This window comes from Plectropomus leopardus, chromosome 15 (assembly GCF_008729295.1).
Source record: "Plectropomus leopardus isolate mb chromosome 15, YSFRI_Pleo_2.0, whole genome shotgun sequence".
In the NCBI taxonomy this organism is placed as follows: Eukaryota; Metazoa; Chordata; class Actinopteri; order Perciformes; family Serranidae; genus Plectropomus; species Plectropomus leopardus.
In genome coordinates, this window is record NC_056477.1 from 25,925,312 (window position 1) to 25,940,598 (window position 15,287).

Genomic DNA, 15,287 nt, shown 5'->3' on the forward strand with positions numbered 1-15,287 from the left:
GGTGCAATTTTCCTTTTTGACATGCATTATAGTAGATGCAACACCATATTCAGAAATTTTGAAGCCAAATCTGTTCAGTTTAATAGTATCTCCACAGAGGGGGTTAAGTAAATCCACACAAATATGACATGCCTACTTCAACTCTGACATGCATATTCTCACCATAGACCAGAAAGCATTTAATAGGGAGCTATTTTAGCTTAATTGCTGTTTTTATGCAAAATTATCGAGATATATATCATGTATCAAGATACCTAAAAATAGCGCAGTATAATCTTCAGCCCATATCGCCAAGCCCTACTTTAGACTTTATACTTAATGACACCAGAAGTTTGAGACTTACTTCTCTGGTTTCTGGCTTTGAGAGAGCTCATGTTCACTAATATTTGACTGAACTTTTTTAGGCCATGCAAATAAAGATATTGGAATTCTTCATTTAGCTGGTGTTCCCCTTCAAATTCACTCATAAATATATGTTCAATTTTAATGAGGTTATGACAAGTTGGTATTGGGACAGGCGGCGTTAATGTGGTACAGCTTACCTTTCGGTCATTGTCACTTTCTCGGAATATTAGCTTGTCGACTTCATTGGTGTCGGCGGCTCTGACTGTCTGCATGGTGGCAGTGGAGCAGAGACTCTGGAGGAGAGAGGAAGAGAGTGAGTGATCACACAGGTACAAGGAAGGAAGAAAAGAATGTGAAGGCCAAATTACATTAAGAGCGCAAGAGTGGTGGTTCATGAGAATTTTTTTGATATGTATGATTTATTTTATCATCATACATATCAAAAGTGTAGCCAAACCACACACCATCACACACATGCACACAGCACTTTATAATACACTGAGAGCAAACTTAGTGCAGCCCTACGCCCAACATCATGCACCACACTGCACCGCATTTGAAAGATTTTTAAAGAACCATTCCACAAACTAGCACCTCACTGTCCCTTCTCTTTATCTGGGTCTATGTACTGACCCCATGGACTGTGTGCATGGTTAAATTCCCCTTTGTGGACTCTTTTAACAATTAGTTAAACATTCGACCATCTGTGTTTGAAGACAGTTGAATGAGGTAATCCCTCAGCCAGTGGTTCCCATACCGCGCGGCAGAGACTGGGTGACCTGATTGAAATTCAAAGCACAGATTAGATAATCGGGTCAAGCCAATATAGCGAGCAGAAAAAGGCCCTTTAGACCGAAATGTCACAAATCAGTCCTGCTTCGGCCACGAAGAAACGGCACACCAGATTAGAACAAACACCATGCCCTGAGAGAAAGTGGAACAACTCTCTGCAGACCCCCCCCCCCCCCCCACGCCCGCCCCCCCACACACACGCACACACACACACACACACACACACACACACACACACACACACACACACCCCAACACTGCCTCAACTCCATTCCTTCATGCTCACCCCCCACTCTGCAAAAGCAACTTTCTAAAGCCCTAACAAATCGCTCCATCTTTCACTCATTTAGGCCATCCAAATGCAGGGTCAATATGGTCCCCTGGCAGCCAAATGCTAATGCGCTTAAGTGCGCTTAAGCAGCTTTGTGCAATGAATAGGCCAAAGAAGGAGCTAGTGAGAAGGGCAAGAGATACTTTCCCTGTCAAAAAGTCATTGTAGCCACAGTTACTGAAGGCAACCACAGAAAGTCATTTTTGCCATCTTTGATTAGCACCAACTGCAGAAAACGTGCTCACACGATAAACTTTTTGTTTAAAAAAATTCATTTCAGACACAGAAGCCAAAATATTGCATAATTTCTTGACAGCGAAGTGACAACTGTGAGCGTGAAATAATAAATAAAAATGTTTTCAAATAGGCATTAATTAATAAATTGCTTTTGGATTCTACAAACATCGGGGTCTTGTGATTCTTCCTTGGAGCCCCCTTCTGCCGTCCTCTTTACAAATCCAAGAGTCAGTCAAGCGGAAATCCCTGGCCACTTCACAGCTCACACTGAGGCCAGGAGCTGCTTACTGACACAATAAGCATCAATGTCCAAAGGGCAGAAACAGCCTCTATTCAAACGATTTTGATAATCTGGATCAAAACACGGTCATCACCAAACATGAATATGTCCTCTGCGTTTGGCAGTGTTACACCGACACATGTGACTACACGACTACAAACACACAGAGGACCATACACCTACCTGGAGAGGAACAGGATCATCAGAGGACATCATTCTCTGAGAGATAACCAAACCCAAGGTTTTGTATTCATGTTACAATTTGTGCCAAGAGTGTCACTGCAAGGAGGACTCAATTAGAAAAAAAAGACTAATTAGCTAATGCTGCCGTTTTTTCAGGGAAAAGGTGTTTTTTTTTTTTTTTTTTTTTTTTTTTTTAGAACTATTACATCCTGGATTCCAGGGTAAATTTTAACTTCGGGGAAACTGATGATTCCAGCTGCAGGTGTTATATTTGGTCTATTGCAGGAGACACTTAATTTATTTAGTATGGGTGTTACAAACACTCAGGGGTGAATTCACAAAGAATTTATTGCGGCTGCTGAATTGCGCATTATTTGCAACTGCTACCTGCCCCGCCTCAATATCCGGTTCCCATAAGATACCAAACTGATGACAGTACACATGGTTCCTACAACTAAAGGCAAGTTAGATTTAAGACTTTTAAAGACTTTTTTGACGCCACTTACAATTGAATTTTAGACCAAGTTTACATGAATCAAAACTGATTAGAAAATAGAAAGTGAACCAACACTGATGACTTAGGGCTTAGTACAATTTTGCTTAAATATTTATTCGAAAAATAAAACATAAAATTTGTTCCAGTGAAAAAGAAATAAATGAATAAATTCAAAACACCTTATAGGCAAGGCTGGGATGAGGGTAGAACAGAACTGGGATAAAACCAGCTTATGTTAGCAGGTTTTCTTGGTGGATGTATGTTTCTCACTCTGGATGTGGTATTTCTCTGCCTTAATTCCCATCATGCCAAGTTTAAAAAAATGTTTTGAATAAAATACACAGAGCCTTGTGCATTGCCTTGTAATGGTTTCAGCCATGCCAAGAAATCTTGGTTAAATAGCCAATTTTTATTGAATTTGCACTGCCCTGTGCCATCGAGGGTACAGTGACAGAGGATCATGTGGTGTGAGCATCCTGTCCGGAAACAAATTATGTTTTTATAAGTACTGTCGCCATTCTGTCACCATTGTGATCTACGTGACGTAATACAAGAGAGATTTCATAACTGTTTTGAAAAAAATAGATGTTACCAATAATGTCTATAATAATGTGTAATAATAAGAATGTGTATGTATTTATAAATATATATGTATATATTATAGATACTACTGGTAATAATTTAATTTTTTTGTATGAAATATATAAGAGTCTATTTAAACGGGTATGAATATAACTAGTATATAGTATGGTCAAAATTGTTAATATTTAGATATAGGTATGCGTATGTGTACACTGGTACACAAACTGTTACCAAAAACTGCCCTATATACATTCAGGGTGTGTCATATAACTGTGTAATAAAGGGGCAGGATCAAATAAACTTAGATTCTTCCTACTCCCTTTCTCAAATGTAAATTAATGCAATCTGTGGATGGAAATCATTATGACCTTTTTTTCTCATTTCTCTTTTGTTGATATGTTTGTAACTACTGTTTTTGTTGTATTTTGCATGTCCCAAACATTTTTTATGACTTTTTAAAGATTGATTTAAGGCATTTTAATGCCATAGGATATTTTTTTTTGATTAATTCAATGCATTCTAAGACTTTTAAAAGATCTGCAGGAACCAAATTACAGCGCGAACAAGCCCATATAGGTTTGCAGCAGAATACAATTTGCACTTTTTGTATGTGATTGCAATAATCCATGTTGCAAAATATGAATATTGCCTTTGTACCAAGAACACAGCAGGATGAACATTGGCAGAGAGAAGAGGATAACAGCTCGCTAATAATGACAGGGTGCAGAGACATTCCTGAAAACATCAGGAAATGCACTTTAAACTAGGCAGAGAGACACTGTAAGTGTGATTTATTATTCCTGTATGTTAGTGCTCCTCAGTTACCACCAACTCTCTGAAGAGGCTAATAATTTCACTATAATGAATGGCTGTCATTGCTGATCATAATGAATTGGACTGTTTTTGCAGTGAGGCTCACTTGCATAGAAAGGGACCATTTTTGCACCAAATGTATGGACAACACCTAATTCAAATAAGTGCAAACAGCACAGGAGCCACAATTCTATTGGCTTGGCGGTCCAGTTAAGGGTACATTTAACCCTTTGCAGGTGCTATGAGAATTACACTGTTTCATTTTGTCATTTGTGCACCAAAAACCAAAAAATTATTTTTGAGAAGCCAGTCAGCCTCAAAGTGAACAGGATAAAGTTATTTCCTTAAATTTATATTTTAAACAAAGCAAACCCTGTATTTTACAGTCCTGGGCTGGACTGTTGCATGGTGTCAGATGCTGACATGTAGCTGATTGATCCGTTCATGAGATCATTGACCGACCAATCAGTGTGTCAGTGCAGCCGGTGGTGGCTGATTGAACCCGATTGATCACAGCTCCCCTACTGTCGTCCATCCCCCTCATCCAACACACACGCACGCATGCACATACACACATATGCACACACGCACACATCCTCACTCCCGGCTCAGCCCAGTGCCTCTGTCATAAGATCTGCCCAGCAAACACCAAGATGTGGAAAATGAGAATCCCATGCTGTCACTTAGGACCATATCAACACGGTGATGTCTCCTTCCTGCTGCCAGCAGAGTCCAGGTGCTGGTGCAGACTCTCTGGAACAGATCTGTCCCTTCAAAGCTCCTTGCCTCCTAAGCACATTACACATAGACGTGCTCTCACTGACCACCCTAAATGATATTATCATAATTCATTTGGCTGAATTGGCTCCTTATTTAATACATGACAATTAGTCTGAGGGATGGAGGGAGAAGAGAAACCAGGCGATGGGAAAATATTAACAGACAGCTGTCAGGAGAGGCAGCTGTAGCCCAGGGGACAGTACGGATGTCTTCACTCCTTTGGGCTCTTAAACTAAATCCTGCAAAGTGACTTGGCATCGCATCTCTGCATTATGGGTCACAGGTCAACTCTGAGTGTTTGTAGAAGGCCAGAGGCCGGGGGGCTGGGATGAGGGGTTGCCGAGGAAGGCGCTGCCTTTGTGCATCAATGGAGGATAATCTCATGACTGTCGAAGGAGGAAGCGGCTGTTTAAAGGAGCTCTCTATTCCAGCTGCTCTCCTTAGAAGAGAGGTTAAAGCAATCTGTCCCACTTCAAAGACCAAAGACACACACACACATTCAAGCCTTCTGTCTCTGATGCTGCCAACAGATGGAGGTGATCCACTGTGCCCAACTTAAACAGTAAGAAACTCCCACACGACACCGTGGCACTCCTGACAATGCATATCACACACAGGTCTACTTTACATGTCAACATGTAGAAAAGAAACAGACTAATGAGTAGAAACCACAAAAAAGAGCACCCTGAAAGGGCTTAAAAGACAGACTAAGAGTAAATCTTTGAAAGAAAGGTCACAAATAAATAGCTTGATTTTTTTTTTAAATGGTTACTAATTTTATGAAACAGCTGGTTGCAGTAGTTTTTAGCAAATGGGACTCAAACAAGAGTAAATGGTGTATTTGTCTGGGACTATTTCAGCTGTGGATTAATACACATTTGGTGCTCTTGTGAGTATGAGGGCAAATTGAAGTGTGTATAATTTACAATATTTATAATTACAGTGTATGGTTTAGAGAGACTTAGAGATTTGCTACAGCTACTCCAGCCCTGTAAACCATGATGCACATTTGAGATCCTGTTTTACTTCAAGGGACAGTTCACGCCAAAATCAAAAAGACATAGTTTTCCTCTCACCTGTAGTGCTATTTATTATTTATTTATGTTTTGGTATTAGATGTTGAGTGTTGGAGATATCTGCAGTAGAGATGTCTGCCTTCTCTGCAGTATAATGGAACTAGATGGCACTTGGCTTCTGGTGCTCAAAGCAGCAAAATACTAAATTTGAAAAACGCATCAGCAATGTCTCTTTCCAGAAATCATGACCTGGCTACTCAAGATAATCCACAGCCCTTTTTATGAGCAGTTTCATGTTGGAACTATATTCTTTCTACTGAACAACATCAGCCAAATTTACATTATATTGGACCAGAAGGCAGATATCTCTACGGCCGATATCTCCAACACTCTGCGACTCACACCAAAACAGTCTAGATTGACAAACAGCTCTACAGGTAAGAGGAAAATATAATAAACTTTCTATTTAAATAGGATCTCAAATGTTGTTCATATGTCGTGGAGGAAAAATATGTTTTTTTATATAATTTGGGGGTGAACTGTTCCTTTAAATGACAAGGTCTTTGTTGATTACATATGTATTTGCTTCATGACTTTGTCAATATAAATGATCATGAAGACAGTGATTTTGAAACATTAGTCTAGTAAGTGGATGTCAGCAAAGTTTGTATTTTTAATACAATCAGAATCACAAGTGTGAACAGGAAGCAGAAAAGTGTGGGGTGCCAGCCAACGGACAATTCCTCCTAATTCCTCTATGGTTTATGTTCCTTCCTCCTTCACCCCAATCCAGTGCAATGATTCACACTAACCTGTCATTCCACCAATATAATAATCCATTTAATGCATTAACAACTCAGTGATTAAACCTCAATTAGGTAGACAGAGTATGAGACTGTGTGCAGGGAGAGACAGGACGATGAGTGGACAATGAGCTAACTATTCATTCTTCATTACCAGAGGCAGGGGACAGGGGCTCCCCTTTGTGTCAGCAGGGGCAGTGGCATTGTCAGAACGCGCCATTATTTTCTCGCTGCCACGCAAAGCGGCCCTGCCAGCTGAGTTAAGGTGTGCCAGCGGGGGCTGGCAGGTTCAGCGGGAATTGCTTAGCACTCTGATCACTTTTCTTCCATTCGCCACCGTTCATCACGCCCGTCCCGCATGCATGATTGCGACACCTGCCCCGAGCCGGCTAGAAGGGGGCATCCAAAGACGGCAACAACAAATTCGGCCTCCTGCTATGCTGCAAGCTATTACACAGGAAAGCCAGTAAATCAGCTGTGACCCTCCCCACCCTATCTGACTGGACACAAGCCAGAGTTATCCACTCCTCTCTCCCTGTGGCTGGCTAATTTAATGCTTCCAAACACTGTGGATCCATCATTGACACACACACACAAGTGGGACAGGGATTCAACATGGACAAGAGGTGAGAGTGGACACATTATCACCCGCCAAGTTAGCCTGCGTGTGACCCGCTGGTCCACAGTTGACCCTAGTAAACCTGGCCTGTGTCACCCCAAAAAAGCGAGCAACTCACACGCACCCCTTCCCATGAACTCGCTGAGCTGTGTGAAGTTTGATGGCAGTGTGTGCGTGCATCGTAGGAGGTCTTCCTAACCTGCCACGCCCTCGCCCAAAAAAAAAAAAAAAAACGGGCTTGGAGAGGTAAGAGGGCGTGCAAGGTACTAATAATGCGCCCTATTTATCTTGTGCATTATAACATCTGGGAAACTTCTCTAAAAACAATGGCGCGCATTGAGGGCTGCCATTCTGGCTTTACCTTCAGAAACGGCCCAAAAGCATTTGTCCCCTCGGAATGGATAATGGACAGGCCACAAATCATTCAGGACAACAGGACGGAGGGGTGTGTGCGCGTGAGAGAGAAACTGAATGTATGTGTATGTTTTGTGTGCAAGTGTGTGTGTGTGTGTGTGTGTGTGTGTGTGTGTTCCCCCCTGGTATTTAACTTCTCTGCTGGCCCATTCTGCAGGGCCCCGCAGGACAAATTGCCCTGCATGGTTGTCTTTGAGAGGCAGTGCAGCGCGCAGAGAAAGGGACAGCGCTGAAACACAGGGAACAGGCCTATAAAAATTCATCACTTTGACCTCAGCGACCTCCCACTACTGGGGGGTTGCACAGACACACACACAGATGCACAAGCACGCCCTCGCCCACCCACCCAAACTCCAACGTTCTGATATCATCTCTAAACATTTGAAGTGAAGATTCATACTAAAATGAGTTAAACAAGACAAGTTGAGCCACAGAAATGTACTACGCCTCCTGATCTCTTTCTCTCACACTTGCACACTAGCAGACACAATGGCCATGGAAAAGCCTTCTCCACAGGAAAAGGCCACCAGATGCTTCATTGTGACTGTGTCTCTGTGTAAAGTAGCGGCAGTAAAAGGAGGGTGGGCTCTCCTGAGGCGTATTAGTCCCACTAAGAGGAGGACATTGTCTCAGGCCGGGCTCTTGACACATTACCGCCACCTGTACAAAGAAAACCTAATGAGAGATTTAATCGGAGAAACCCTCCCCTGCCACTTTTAGTCAGCACTTTGAAACCAAGCGCGGCAGATGTCTGCAAGACTGTTTAACGCACCGGGCTTCTCCTTAACCTCTCAATAAGGCCGTGCATGCTTAAACTGCTCAATCCTAAAAGTGGCATTCATTTAAATGTTGTTAGCTGCAGTTGTTGTGTGTGGCGGGGGGGGGGGGGGGGGCTTTGTGATGTGAAGGAGTTAGCCGGCAGCGCTGCGGCTATTCATGTTTTCTTTTTAACGCCTTAGAGTTAAAAAGAGCATTTATCCTGTTAATGAAGAAACAGATTCACATCCAACCGTGAAGCAATCACTATAGCATGTTTAAATATGGCCAAAAAAAGAGCCATTGATATCTAGAATAAACACTTACTAAGCACCTTAAAACACTGCACGCTCATTTCATTTACCTATCCCACCGTAGCTCCAGAATCAATGACAGGGAACAGACAGTGAGGTTATTTGTTGTTGCTGAGTCAATTACAGGATATTGAAGAGTGAATCGGTGATTGGTGATTAGTGATAGTCCAATAGGAACGCGGAGTCTGTGGAGTTCATTACTCCGCTATTCGATAGAGATCAGGAGTGAACAATTAATGGAGGTCTAATTCTGTACCATTTAAAGCAGGAGCTTCTTTAGCACTATCAAAAACACCTCAAACACTACAGTGATGCAATTGAGGCCCTATCTACATGGATACAGATATTTTAAAAAAAATATATTTTTCCTCTATGTTTTAGCCTCTAGTTCACATGCAAACATAGTTTTAGGTCATAAAACTTTCAAAACTCTGGTTACTTTGTATCTGTAGAAAGGTAAAACGCAGAATTTGGGAAAAAGTGATCTAATCTCCCCAATTGCACGTCATTTGTTGCTTTTTGAAATAAGCATGTGACAGACACAATAACAATGGCAGACTACTGGTTTGGTTTTGTTAGTTTTGTTAGCACTGCTTGGTCCAGTGCTTATTTTGCACTTAAATCAAGCACCAACCTCAAACATGGAAACATGGAAGTGACGAGCTCATCAGATGGTCAACTGAGACTGGCCTTCAGAAGCAGGTCAATCCCCATAGACCTCCATGTTAAAATGCCCAACTTTACAGCAGAAATAAACAAAAAAAGGGTTTAATCTCTATAGCTAACTTCAATAATCACCTGTATAGGAGGTGAAATTTCATATAACATTTGTTTACATTTTATTAAGGCTCAAAGTTACACACAATTTTGAGAGTGGGATTGTTGTTTGCACATCCAGAGAATAACTCACGCTGTTGAAAATATCAAAGGGGAATGATCTCCAGTCATCATTTTGAAAAAGGTGATGTTAGCTTGTGCACTTTACTACCTGCACAACGAGAGAAGACTGCTGAAGATAGCTATGACTGGCGAGCATTTGAAGGTGTTATTGTGTTGTACTATGTGACAGGGTTTTTTGCACTTTTATTTTTTGTGGCGACCCCCCACATTTAAAACATCTGCAGCCACATAATGGTTTTATATTTTTGAAGCTGGACCATTCAAAGTAGCACTACTGTAATATTCGACTATGCACTGCACCACACTCTCAGAGGGAAGAACATACTCTGGGCACAAATGGAGCAGTAGAACATCAGGCACATAGGAAGCAAAAATGAACTGTTAAGAAAAAAAATATAATAAATATAAAGGGAAAAGATATTATGAAAAGTTCCGCCTTCGGTGCATTCACAGACCCATAAAAAAAGAATTTAGATACAGTCTAACTGAAAAGGTACACATACACAAGTTAAAAAACAGGAGGTTTTTCTTGTCATCAGCTACAGTCCCACAAACACACAATTCTGAGGGAGACATTGGTGTGTGCAGATATTTTGAAAAACTAAGGCTGTGAAGACTTGGACTGAGAAAATATCAGTTTTACAAATATGTGTTAAGATTAAGCTCATGTTACCAGTGTTTTTTTATGTAGGAGAACATTATTTGTCTTGTTCCTCTCATAGCAACAGTTGAGCTACCAAAGCAGTTGATGGCTTTTTCAGGCAGGCAGGTGACCAGCTATCTTGCTTCCAGGGTGCACTGGGAGGAGAAGAGGCACAAAACCCTCCTCGCACACAAAGAACATTGATTCATTTGAAGCACCACCCTTTAATTTGTTTGCACCATTTCATCTAAATGATGTGCTTGTCCGCCAGGGTGAGAGAGAGAGAGAGAGAGCGAGAGAGAGGTATAATTCAGCCGAGGAAAAGGGAAAGAGGAAGGTACAGAGGAGGGAGGGAGGAGGGGGTCTTGACACCCCACCACAGGGCGCTAGGCAACCATCTAGTGGGTGGGCTTTGTGATACATTTTACCAATTTTTCATGCCCATCCCTCTTGATGTGACCCCACTCAGGGCCTTTTATGCCCCTGACAGCTCCGCGCAGGAAAACATGCTGCCGCTCTGATAGCATGAAATCGGGAACAAAGACCCCCAGCGAGAGGAGAAGGGGGCCACCGAGGCACGCTGTGCTCCGGTCCCGCCTGGCTCTGGACACAAACAGATGTTAGGCCAGCCCCGGCTCTCTCTCTGCCCCCTGAAAGAGGAGGCCCTGTCGGAGAAATGGGCCTGAAATGCATTGTTTTGGGCCTCCTCTAAGACAAAAAGTGGAGCCACTCCTTCTGAAAAGAGCCGGCAATATGGCCGTCACAGATAAATCACACAAGGGGGAGTGAGAGAAAGGCCCATGAATTCTCAATGTGGCCCTTAATGGGCCCTCTTAAATATGATGGGATATTTGTGCGCGGGTAAGAATGGAGCCCAGCGACTTTTAATGTCAGAGGGCAGAGTTGTTTAAAAGCCCACGATGCCAACACTGGCTTTACAGCTGTGTTACAATGGGCCATTCTGTAGGAACATCACTCTGTTGCTACAGTGGAGATTCACACTGGGAAACCTGACCACCAACTGGCTTAAATAATCCTACTAACTTCCTCAGCAACAGCACAACATTTTATCATCACTTACTCGCTGTTCTTTTTCATTTTGCAATAGCCAACACACAAATACCATGAGTCAAAGTAATAATCTCAAACATTTGCATATAAATAAATGCTTGTTGAGTCACTATTTACCCACAGTTTAGTTAACACAACGGTGATTAAGCCTATGGGCAACCAATGGATGTACTGCATTATTTATATATTTGCAGTTTAATGAACTCTGTGTCGACCACGACGTTTGCATTTTTTGAAGTGGGGCTGTATGAGATATTTATGTATAGTCAGTGTATTACATACAATAGCTGGTGGTCTGTGCTGGTTTGTGGAAACAGACGGGGCTTCACTCTCACTGTGCCCAGAATCTTGTGCAGCATAAAAGCAGATCACGGGTGCTCACAGAACGATGGAAAAATCCCAGTTATCGCGTGACTTCCACATTAAAGCAACAGCAGTTTATTTTGCTGCCCAAGAACTGTGTGCACTTAGTGTTAAACTGCGCCAAATCAGCCAGGACTGAAATCTTGGATATTGTCACTTTCAGGCTTTGCCTGATTTCAATAAAAGTTTGAATGACTATAAGCGAGTTGTTGAGGAGGCTACAAAATTTAGCCATGTGCAGCCATTCATACAGAGATCACTTATTTGCATGTGCATCAGAACAAACAATTAAAATGCTAGAAAACAGCAATGGAGACAAGAGTGCGTCCATGTTTGTGCACGGCCCCCGGAGACAACATGCGTTATCTCGGCAACCACTCCATCCTTCAGAGAAAAACAATTATTGTGCTCTGTTCTACAAAGGCCGAGGACTGCATTAGTCAAAAATAGACTGACATCATACAAGTCGGACACTATGTGCCAGGCACAAAGAGATCCCTATCCCTCACAGTTTATGCCACGTTTCATCTGGACTAAATAACAGCAGCACTGTTAGCTGTTGCTGTGATTTCAAAGGCAGGCAGGGGTCCATTCTGACCAACAGAGACAAACCATCAATAAAGCAGGAGATAAAGAAAGACAGAGACGGACTGAAAGTTGATTATTCATGATTTATAGAGAGATTACACTGTGTTGTGGATTAAATAAAGACGACGTAGATTGAGTATTGAGTCCACTTGGATTTTCAAATGGATTGGATTATTTACTAATTAGATTTAGAATATTTACAATGTTTGCATAATCTTGACAAAAGCATCATGGTAACTAATAAATGCAAGACAGGAAGTAACTTATTTCCATCAGTTTAAATCAATTGTAAATAGTTTCAGTACATGATATGAAACATTGTACATACATCACTTTCTTAGATGGATAGTGTCTGGTATCCTTACATTGATAACAGACTTAGACGCAGTAAGAATGCATAGCATTACAACATGCATTCATTTGTTTAATGCCCATGTGTTTGCAACATACTAATATAAGACACATAATCTGCTTTACAGAACTGATTCCATAAAGTAGTTTTATGTGCAAATGGAGCTCAGTGAAAAACACATAATATCTTTTCCCTAAAAAAATGATGTAGTATTGAAACAACAACTTTGATATCCATTTATGAATGACAGGCATCATAAAAAATGTGGTGATGGAGAAATGTGGTTGTTTTTCTTTAGAGGTCACTTCGTTAAATAGCTGTTTTACTGTTAATTTGCATTAAAAAAAGTTGCGTATAAAGTATTTTATTATGTTGTAATTCTAAGCAACTTTATTAAATGGGACATACTGGTAAAATAAAAGTAAAATTAAAGATATAAATTGATGAGTTGATTGTGAGAAATTTTATCCATTTTTTAACATTTTTTTCATAATTGATGATTTGTGCAAGTTATTTTAAAGCAAAACTGCCAAAAAATTGCTTGTTCCAGCTTCTGAAATATTATATATATTTGTTGGTTTTAAACTCAATGGGTTTTGGATTGTTGAGCAATTCAAGCAAAATAAAGACGTCACACTGGACTTTGTGGAATTATAATGGACTTTTTCTGATCTTTCTGACATTTTATAAATCAAATGACTCATCGACTAATTAGGGAAATAGAGTAGATTAGTGTAGCAGTACATTAATTACAATGAAAATAATCATTAGTTGTGGCCCTAATTTTATGACATGCTGTGAAATCCTGAGGGACATTTTCAGATAAAGACGAAACAGCTAGAGAGGACGTTAAAGACACCACATGACAAACCAGAGAAGCGTTAAGTGGGAGAGACAGAATGGAAAGATGACAGGACAAATTATAAAAAACAACGTTGGCCTAAATAACTAGAAGGCTGAGTGAGTGAAAAAATAAAATAAAAATAAAGATTCCGTCGAAAATTTATAATATAAAAAACTTTGTTTAAATGCCTTTAGCAAATGTTTAATCAAAACTGAAATGTTGAACATCATATCCACTAAGTTCCCAGCAATTTCTTTTTTTAAATAAAGTCAAGTGAAAAAATAGAAAAAATAGAAAAATAAATAGAAAAATGAATTAATTAAAATAGCTCACTGAGGTTTTACAAAGTAAAAGTTCAAGCTTCAAAAAGTAAAAGCTCCATGCTGACACTTTCTTTGCATGTATTGCAGACTGCCTTCCCTGCTGTTGGTTGAATGTAATACACACACTTTTTAATTAATTAGTTTTCTCGGCAGTTGATAAAACAAGATTCGGATACAGATAATCGCCAAAATGCCAAATATCAGCCCCGACAATCAGCCAGGCCGATAATCTATCGACCCTTATTATTTGACATATTGCAAGTTGTTAATGTCCTTTCCTCTCCTCTTTACTCTAACAGTAATCTGGGAGAAGAAGTGACGGTGCAGCAGCAACGGAGCAAAGTCTGCAGTAAAGACACTGGCTCCAGCCGCAGAAAACAGCCGCCAATGATTGAGGGGTAACTCAGGTTACGTCCCTGACCGGGGCCAACCCCAGGGGCCTACAAGGCAACGCGGCCTCCCTGGCCCTGATAGTGCCAGGCTCTGCGCTCATCCTTGGCTTGGTTTGTCACGCCATCCCACCGTTGGCATGGTGTTCCCAGCTGCCAGTCACAGTGCAGCCACCCCCCACCCCCCCGTCCTCCCTCCGAGTACACAATGGCAATAGCATGGCTGGCGCCGGGCTCAAACGGCCTGTTGTTAATGAGCACGACCAACAGAAGCCACTGCTTGTTCTTCATTTGCCAGCGTTTTAATGATATGGACAGCGCTGCCATCAAAGCTGCATCGCTCAAGTTACGCCCTCATAGCTGAACTCTTTTTTTCCTCAGCGCTGGATTCATTAGCATCGAAAACAAACAGAGAGGAGAGAGAGAGAGAACAGGCGCTGTTGTCTAGAGGGAATAGTCTCCCTCTATATCCAGATGGGTTATCTGTGATATAATAGGCCCTCATTGTGATAGATTGGACTCTTCTAGCCAGATAATATGGCTTTATTGTATTGTGAGGAAACATCTCTATTACAGGCTTCACCTGTATGGTCATAAACAGCCGGGGGTCAATTGGTAGATTTTAATAAGCCTGTTGTAACTTGCAAGGTGTGTGGTAAATGGGTGGGATTTACTGCATCAGGACAAATAAGACAGCAGATTGTCGCCAACAAAAAAAGTATACTGATTTAGTACCAGGTAGAGGATTTGTCAATACAATTTGGCTCTGCAATAAAGCAGTTATGCAACACTCCAATGCCTCCTCGCAGTAAGTTGAGCCATGCTAATACTCCATATTTGACAATAAATTAAGCAAAGCGGAAGAAGAGAACACTGTCCTGAAGAATTATGACATGAAAAAACTGTCAACTTTATTGTAATAAGCTTCAAAAATCCCATTAAGTACACGAGGGCTGCTGCATGTATGTGTGTGTATACATCTGTGTAAACGCACAAGTGTATGTGTGAAACTGAGGGCAGCCAAGGAGGGTCGCAGTCCCTGGTGTCAGGGGT

At 41.3% G+C, this 15,287-nt stretch overlaps 1 protein-coding gene across 2 annotated transcripts in view; it reads right to left on the reverse strand.

Annotated features, from left to right (window-relative positions):
- Nucleotides 1–15,287, reverse strand: part of LOC121954486 (inositol polyphosphate-5-phosphatase A) — a 184,656-nt gene that overhangs the window by 32,767 nt on the left and 136,602 nt on the right. For both annotated transcript variants that reach the window (XM_042502000.1, XM_042502001.1), the window contains exon 10: nucleotides 543–638. In XM_042502000.1, coding sequence (XP_042357934.1) covers nucleotides 543–638 — 96 coding nt within the window. The remainder of the gene's footprint in view (nucleotides 1–542; nucleotides 639–15,287) is intronic.